General features: G+C 33.0%; 1 protein-coding gene across 1 annotated transcript; it reads right to left on the bottom strand.

Annotated features, from left to right (window-relative positions):
- Window positions 1–211: 211 nt before the first annotated feature.
- Window positions 212–8,724, bottom strand: LOC142173325 (putative F-box/LRR-repeat/kelch-repeat protein At1g11620). The gene is made up of 2 exons (XM_075238828.1): window positions 8,508–8,724; window positions 212–1,413 (listed from the first exon to the last, which is right to left on the bottom strand). Exons 1-2 carry the CDS (start codon window positions 8,722–8,724, stop codon window positions 212–214), a joined length of 1,419 nt encoding a protein of 472 aa, XP_075094929.1.
- Between the last annotated feature and the right edge of the window lie 639 nt (window positions 8,725–9,363).

Raw genomic sequence — 9,363 nt, 5'->3', positions numbered from 1 at the left:
ATGTAATAGTTCAACTTAAGGAGTTAGATACATTCCAAAGACTACAAGATAACCCCGTAATATGATCATAGAGCATTGTTTGGTCAGCTTCCAAAAAGTTTAACTAATTCACTCTAAGCAAAAGGTGAAATCCTAAGCATTACGAATGATGAAACAACAATAAACAGCAGGACGAAAGCCCAAACCTAACATACAGAAACATTGATGCCTATCAACTACCCAAGGAAAACAAGCCATCAGTGCAAAGTCCACACCACATCCATCCGCGGGATCTTAGATTGTCTATTCTCTTGAAGCACTTGTTCTCTACATCATACCACTCAAGATGACTTTCAGACTTTACAATTACATTCATAAGAATTTTCCCTTCCCTGTGATCCATTGGAGTAATAAATCGCTTGCTGAGACTAAAAATTCCCAGATCAATTCTGTACTCCTTAACCCACATATAATTCTTGGAATCTTTCAACATCCAAATATCCATGGTAGAGTTGTCCTCAGATAAATCAACCAAACACAACATCTCCTTCATTTCCATCAATAACAAAGCTCTCTCGGGGTGAAAACGGCCTTCTGGTAGCCGCATTGTACCAAATTCCTCTTTCCCCAAATCGAACGAAACGATTGCATCAATCTTGAAGTCATTATTCTTGTCCCTATATCCAATCCAATAAAACATATCGTCAACCAAAAACCCCCAACTGCGAAGATAATACGGGCATTTTGCACTAATAACCTTCCAAGAACGATCTTTCAAACAACAACCGTCAGTCCACCTCATAACCTCACACCCAGTATCATTATCAATACCACGAGCATTAACCAAAATATACTCATTCCTCTCCTTTATATACCCAAAAGCACTACCGTTACAAGTTGGAGGAATAATAGTACAACAAGCTAACTTAACCAATTCTCGACTACTTGGATTATATACAGAACACCCTTCCGTACCAACAAAACAAATTAACTCTCCTTTAGAAGGCAACAAATTGACCCAACCATCGAAAGTCAATGTAAAGTCAAAATTATGATTCCCATCAAAATCAACTAACGACATACATAGTCTAGTACTGCAATCAAAATTTGGTGACGTACGCACTCTACTAGTGGTAGTAGTAGTAGTGCAGGAGCTTTGATTTGCAGTTGCGCTACGACTGTGGACAAAAATAATGTTGGGTTTTTGAGAAGAACGTGCTCTGTGAAGAGATTTGAAAACTGGGTCAGAGATTAAGGTTTTCCATTCTTTACAAACGCACCTTAACTTACCCAATGACTTTGTAGGTAGCCTCGAGAAAATGTCCATTGCAACATCCTTTGACAGTACTGTGAAACTGATTATCATCTCCGCTTCAGAAGTAGCTCTTGATTTTGACTCCATTTCTCTGTTGTGTTTTTTGGGGAGAAAAGAACCTGAATATAAAGAGCTCCAATAATAGATGCTGAATTCAAATCTGTAAATAGTTTCATTCTAGCTTCTTATTAGGGTTAGTTTGGAAAGTCACCACATAACTGGAATTGTTATAATTACAAGACTTAGTAATTATACAGTTTTATAATTACGATGACTTATTTATTTGTCTTAATATAATTATAGTGTAATTATAAATGTATTGTTTGGTTGTACAAGTATAATTACACAGTTAAATTAACTTTTAAATATTAAGTTAATTATTCAAAAATTAAAAATTAAGATTTAATAAATATATGTCTTTATAAATAATATTAAATTTGACATTTAAGATACATATTTTTTCTTGAATATATATTTGTAACTAATATTATAAAAACAATTGACATATATTTTTTAAATTAATAATATTTTACTTTATTTATAAAAACTAAAAGTACATATTTTATAAGAACATCATGAACTGCATGCTTGATAAAAAGATTAATATCTATAAATATAATGCTATAACATAACTCAAATATTTTAACAAAAAATAATTTATCAATTTTAACTGAAAAATATGGTCAGATATTTGTATTTTAAATTCATCGAGTTTTTTCTTTTTTCCTTTTGAAACTTGCAGGTGGTATTGTTTCGTTCATTGTATTCCTTTCTCCGATGTAAGCTTCCATTTTCTTTCTTTTTTAATTTAATATGTTACTCTTTTTTTGTGACTTTTAATCTAGCATTATATTTTTATTTGGGGTATTATTATTTTTAGCCCGCGTCAGAAACTATTTATATTTGGTAGCCGAAAAAGTTTATAAAATTTGTATAATTTTTATATATAACATACAAAATGTATATATATGCAAAAAAATATAAATTTATACATTTTTTTGGCTATTATTTTTCTTCTTGAGAATTGCTAAAACTGTAAACAATATAGACGTTTTATAAAATTATAAGAAAAAATGATGACACATATTTATTTTCTAGTGAACATGAAAAACAAGAAATAAAAGATTATTCTTCCTCAAGGTATCAATAGTCAATAAGCGAAAGGAATCTGAGTTGGCATATCATGTATCATTCATTTCATCAAATATCAGTGTCACGTAAGATTGAACCTCCACCTTGAACAAACTTAATGGAATAGGGTATATTTGAACCAATAGTATTACGACAGGGTAATTTTTGGACCCAAAGTATAACGAAGGGTATTTTTAAATTTTTTTCTCATAGTACAAGGGTATATTTGGCCATTTTTAATTTATTTATGCGTTTGCTAAACAATAAAATTATTTATCAGTTAAGTACTTATAAGCTAGAATAAGAGCTCGTTTGGCCAAGCTGTCAAAAATTGCTTATTTTGAAAAGTACTTTTGTTTAAAAGTGTTTTTAAAAAAGTACTTTTTAAAATAGCAGTTTATGTTTGGCCAAGTCATTTGAATAGTGCTTTTTGTAAGAACATTATGTCTGGCCAATCTTTCTAAAAAGTATTTTAAGTACCAAATAAATTACGAAAAAGGACATTAAAAGTTCAATTTGTTATTACTATTATTTAAAAAAGAGTAATGATTTTAGTTTTTTGTTATAAAGGAATTCAATTAAAATATAAAATAAAAAAGTAAAAATATAAATTAAAGCTTATCAATATAGTTATTCCAAAGTAAAAAATAAAATATAGTTATTTCAAAGTAATAATATTGAGTATCTAGTATTACTTGTTGTTTATATAATAATTTAAATATATCAAAATGTATCATTCAATACAAATAAAAAATTATTCTTATGAGACTATTTCAAAGAGGAATAGGAGAAAAAGAATAAAAATATGATTAAAAAGAGAAGAAATGTATGATATAAATAAAAAGGAAAAGTAAAAGAAAAAGGTTAAATTAATGAGGATAATTTGAAAAATATAATTTATTGTAAGGTTATTTTTGTATTGAATAAATTAATTTTTTGCTTCTGCTTTTGCTTTTTGGAAGAAGCTAAAATTTGCAGCTTCTTCCCAAAAGCAGAAAAACTACTTCTACTGCTACTCAAAAGCACTTTTTTATTTTTGCCAAACACCTCAAAATTTTCAAAAGTAATTTTTTTTACAAGAAAAAGTACTTTTGGCCTTCCAAAAGCTTGGCTAAACAAGCTCTAAGTTGGTTATCACCAACTTATTTTTATTAGGTTATAAGCACTTTTAGGCCCCATTTGTTTTTATTAAAATTAAGATGCCTGAATTTAAATACACATCTGAATATTAATATGTGTATTAAGATTAAAATATCTGAATTTGAAATCACATCTAAATATTAAGATGTTGTATGAAGATCTGAATATTGACTAATGAAGAATTAATCCAATTATTCATTCACTCAAACACATAAATAAAAAATAGTCAATGGATATATAATATAAGCACAATCCATATATAATATGTGTATAATCATGTATAAATAGTGTATAATTTATGTATTCGGTTAGAAAAATTAAACATTGAATTTGGCGAGCTATTTGTGTAAAAATTCCTTGAATAATTATGAATACTTGTTTTCTCTACATCTACTTGTGGGATTTAACTGGGTCGTTGTTGTTGTTAAATGTATAAATGTTATTTTTATTTAAAAATTAATAAGTATAAATTCAAATCAAATAATACTAATCAATTTAATACTATATTAATATAAGCAACAACAACAACATGCCCAGTATTATCCCACATTGTGGGGTCTAAACTATATTAATATAAGATTTTTTTTAAAATTATATGATGATTGGTGGTGATGATGGCTAACAGTGGTGGTTGTGATTGCCGACTGGGTAGTAGATAGTGATGGTGTTGGTTGATAGTGGTGATTATATATAGTAGATGGTGGGTGGCAGTAGTAGCTAACGGTGGTGTTTGATGGTGGTAGTGCTTGTTAATAAGCTGTATTTATAAAATAATTCTAGAGAAGATAAAATAACATATAAACAGAAATGTAAAATAAACAGAATTTAATCCGAGCCCACTGAATTCACAGTGTTTCCTTAAGTAACTTAATCCCCTCCTAGTACCTGAGGTTGTGGATTATTTCCTCCCAGGATAGAATTACAAACTGGTGTAGCGGTACTTCAAACTCAGTGTTTCAGCGAACACAATGATCGGTAGCAAATCACACTTACTGTTACTTTCTTTGTAGTTAAAACAATGCAGAAGAAAGGAGGAGAATTCAGATATTTAATAATGTTACGTTAATATTTACTATTAACAAATAAATTTGGTCCAAAAAATTAATCAATCAATCATTTGACCGAAGCCGAAGTCGAGCCGAGCGAGCGAGCGAGCGACGATGGCGCGAGGCTTGCCTTCTTCTTAACTCTTTAAGATCTAGAAGAAGGGCAATTGTATATATACCCATCAAAAGTCTTTTCCTCCGCCAATATGGGACAATGTCCCTTAGTCAAGGAGGGAAACTCAAATATTTTATTTTCCCTCCATTTCCTATTCACCATCTTTTAAGCTAAAATATCTTAAAACCCCAACAATCCCCCAAATGAATGGGGAATGGCTATATCACGAAAATATACATAAAAACTGTGTGATTCGCAAGCAAGGATTAATCGCATCTGGATAAGTAGGTTTCCCTTTGAACTTTTCGTAGTGAACTTATGTCGGATTTACTCGGTCAATTGGTAGATTTAATATCTTTGAACCGTCGAACTTTGTTGTATACCTAGACAACCATAAGTCACACAATCAACCTTTAACCGTCTTTGGTTCTCATTGTTGTATTCATTTCAACCATGAACATCGCCTGATTTCATAAGTGTGTAGAGAACTGGCCTTACAAAATTCTCCTTGAAGCAGCTAACACTTCACTCTTACATAGGTGATTCCTAAAGGTGTCATCCCGTAGATACATTATTTGATATACCTCGTATCAAATTTAGAAATCATTAAAAAGCCTTAATGATTTATCCTTAGTACTGAACATTGTCTCATCACGAAAATGGAATAAAATTTTAGTTGACAATGTTGAACCGTCATTAATGACTTTGTTTGATCTCCTTAAACCTAGATCTTGGGATCTCCAGTCTTCTAGGTAGAGTTACTGTCACAATGACTTGTTCTCGGCCATAGTCTCATTCCCCTCGATGATTTCTCAACTACCTCTCTAGTTAGGCCTTTTATAAGTGGATCCGACATATTATCACTTGACTTTACGTAATCAATCGTGATAATTCCTCTAGAGAGTAATTGCCTAACGATTTTATATCTTCGTTATATATAACGAGATTTACCATTATACATAACGCTCCCAGTCCTTCCAATTGCCGCATGACTATCGCAATGTATGCATATTGGTGCCAATGGTTTGGGCCAAAATGGAATGTCTTCCAAGAAATTCCGGAGCTATTCAGCTTCTTCACCGGCTTTATCTAAGGCTATGAACTAAGCCTCCATTGTAGAGCGGGCAATACAAGTTTGTTTGGACGACTTCTAAGATCCCGCTCCTCCACCAATAGTGAATAAATATCCACTTATGGACTTAGAATCAGTTGAACCGGTGATCCAATTTGCATCACAATATCCCTCAATCACCGCATGATATTTATTGTAATGCAAAGCAAAGTCCTGGGTATGGTTTAAATATCCCAAAACTCGTTTCATTGCCATCCAATAAGATTGACCTGGATTACTCGTGTATCGACTCAATTTACTTATAGCACAAGTTATATCTGGTCGTGTACAGTTCATGATATACATTAAACATCCCAACACACGAGCATAATCCAATTGTGATATACTTTGGCCTTTTTTCTTTGCTAGTGCAAGATTCACGTCAATTGGAGTCTTTGCAACTTTAAAATCTAAGTGCTTGAATTTTTCAAGTACTGTCTTAATATAATGAGATTGTGACAATGCCAGACCTTGGGGAGTCTTTTGGATCTTAATCCCCAGAATTAAATCCGCAATTCCCAAGTCCTTCGTATCAAACTTGCTAGTTAGCATACGTTTAGTAGCATTTATGTTGGCAATGTCATTACTCATTATCAGCATATCATCCACATATAGGCAAACAATGACTATGTGATTTGGAACATTTTTAATATACACACATTTATCACATTCATTTATCTTAAAACCATTTGACAACATTGTTTGGTCAAATTTCGCATGCCATTGTTTGGGTGCTTGTTTTAGTCCGTAAAGGGACTTAACAAGTCTACATACCTTCTTTTCTTTACCTGAAACCACAAACCTTTCAGGTTGTTCCATGTAGATTTCTTCCTCCATATCTCCATTTAAGAAGGCCGTCTTAATGTCCATTTGATGAATTTCAAGACCATAAAATGCAGTTAATGCTACTAACATTCGTATGGATGTAATTCTTGTAACTGGAGAGTATGTATCAAAATAGTCAAGACCTGCTCATTGTCTATACCCTTTGACCACAAGTCTTGCATTATATTTATCTATAGTGCCATCATCTTTCATTTTCCTCTTAAAAATCCATTTAGAACCCAACGGTTTATTTTCAGGAGGAAGATCAACCAATTCCCATGTATGGTTGTTGAATATGGATTTTATTTCACCATTGACTGCCTCTTTTCAAAATAATAATTTCGAAGAAGACATAGCTTCTTTAAATGTTCGAGGCTCATTGTCCAATAAGAAAGTCACAAAATCGGGTCCAAATGAAGTAGATGTTCTTTGACGTTTACTACGTCTTGATCCTCCTGATTAAATGTACTTTCGTTTTTTCCTCCCGAGGTCATTTATATCCTTCACCAATCGACTCACATTCTTTTTTATACGGATATATATATTTTCAAAGAAGTCAACATTATCTGATTTTATAACCGTATTATTATGAATGTCGGGATTTTCTGATTTATGAACCAGAAATCGATATGCTTTACTATTGGTCGCATATCCTATGAAAACACAATCAACGGTTTTCGGTCCTATTTTTACTCTTTTGGGTTTAAGAACTTGTACTTTTGCCAAACACTCCCACATTTTAAAATAATTCCAGTTGGGCTTCCTTCCTTTCCATTTTTTATATGGAATGGATTGCGTTTTGCTATGGGGTACTCAATTTAGTATCCGGTTAGCCGTAAGAATGGCTCCCCCTCACAAGTTCTGTGGCAAACCAGAACTTATCAACAATGCGTTCATCATCTCCTTTAATGAACGATTCTTCCTTTCCGCAATCCCATTGGATTGTGGCGTGTAAGAGACCGTTATTTGATAAATAATTCCATATTCTAAACATATTTCTTCAAAAGGAGATTCATATTTACCACCCCTATCACTTCTTATCATTTTGATTTTCTTGTTAAGTTGTGTTTCAACTTTATTTTTGTGTTGCTTGAATGCGTCTATTGCTTCATCTTTACTATTAAGTAGACATAGCAATATCGAGTATTGTCGTTAATAAAAGTTATGAAATACTTCTTTCCACCGCGAGATGGTATTGACTTCATGTCGTAAATATCTATGTGAATTAAGTCTAAAGGATTTGAATTCCTTTCAACTGGCTTATAAGGATGTTTAACATGCTTAGATTCTACACATATTTGACATTTTGATTTGTCGCATTCAAACTTAGGCAATACTTTCAAATTAATCATTTTTCGTAAGGTTTTATAATTGGCATGTCCCAAACGTATATGCCACAATTCATTTGACTCAAGTAAGTAAGAAGAAGCTGAAGTTTTATTATTCTCAACGACCATTACATTCAGTTTGAAAAGGCCCTCAATGAGATAAAAATTTTCCTACAAACATCTCATTCTTACTTATTACAACCTTATTAGATACAAAAACACACTTAAAACCCATTCTTAACGAGAAGTCCAGCAGAGACTAAGTTCTTCCTAATCTCGGAAACATGAAGGATGTTGTTCAGAGTCACCACCTTGCCATAAGTCATTTTCAGAAATATCTTGCTACATCATTCAATTTTGGCTGTTGCAAAAATTTCTATAGAAAACGTCTCTTCGGGTCCAACGAGAGCATATGTGGCAAACGCTTCTCTAAAAGCACAAATATGACGAGTGGCTACAGAATCAATCCACCACTCCTTAGGATTTCCCACCAGGTTGCATTCAGAAAGCATAGTACACAAGTCATCAACATCTTCATGCTTTTTATCTATGTTTGCTTGACCTTTCTTCTTGTCTTTCTTTGGAGCACGAGAATCTGCAGATTTGTGTCGAGCTTTCCCATAGTTGTAGCAAGTTCCGTTGAACCGCTTCTTGCTTGGGTTGCTTTTCGGTCCAGAAGCCTTATTCATCTTTTTATTATTGTGAGGAGAATCCTCAACAATGTTTGCTCCCATTATTGTTGAGTTTCCACGGCCTTTCTTTTCAGCAGCTTTGTTGTCCTCTTCGATTCTCAATCGAACAATGTGATCTTCAAGCGACATCTCCTTGCGTTTGTGTTTCAAGTAATTTTTGAAGTCCTTCCACAAAGGAGAAAACTTCTCAATTATCGCTGCAACTTGGAATGCTTCATTGATGACAAGACCTTCAATGAAAATTATGTTAGTAAAAAGAATATAATTAATTGTCACGCCCCAAACTAGGGGAGGCACGACTGGCACTCGATACTGTATTCGATCGAGTTAGCCACTAAACATACTAGCTAACTAGACTAGGGGCCCAACAGATCGGGCAGCACAACATCTGAAATACTAAGCCTGGACCGTAAGGTTATGACATGAATAACAATAAGCCATATAAACATAGGTAGACAAGCCAAAATAATAAAATACTAGCTGGCCGACGAGGCCGCGACTGAAGACATACATGCCTACACACCTATATATACATGCCAAGCCTATGGGCTGGAGACTGAAAGCAGCAAAAAAGAAACCCAGAATATTGTGTCCACAATAGCCTCTAAGAGTGTCATAAGCATTGTCGGGATAAGGCCCCAACTATACCCAAACTGTACAACAAAAGTAACCATCCTATGA

This window comes from Nicotiana tabacum, chromosome 19 (genome assembly GCF_000715075.1).
Source record: "Nicotiana tabacum cultivar K326 chromosome 19, ASM71507v2, whole genome shotgun sequence".
Taxonomy (NCBI): domain Eukaryota; kingdom Viridiplantae; phylum Streptophyta; class Magnoliopsida; order Solanales; family Solanaceae; genus Nicotiana; species Nicotiana tabacum.
This window is presented reverse-complemented; position numbering and strand designations above follow the sequence as displayed.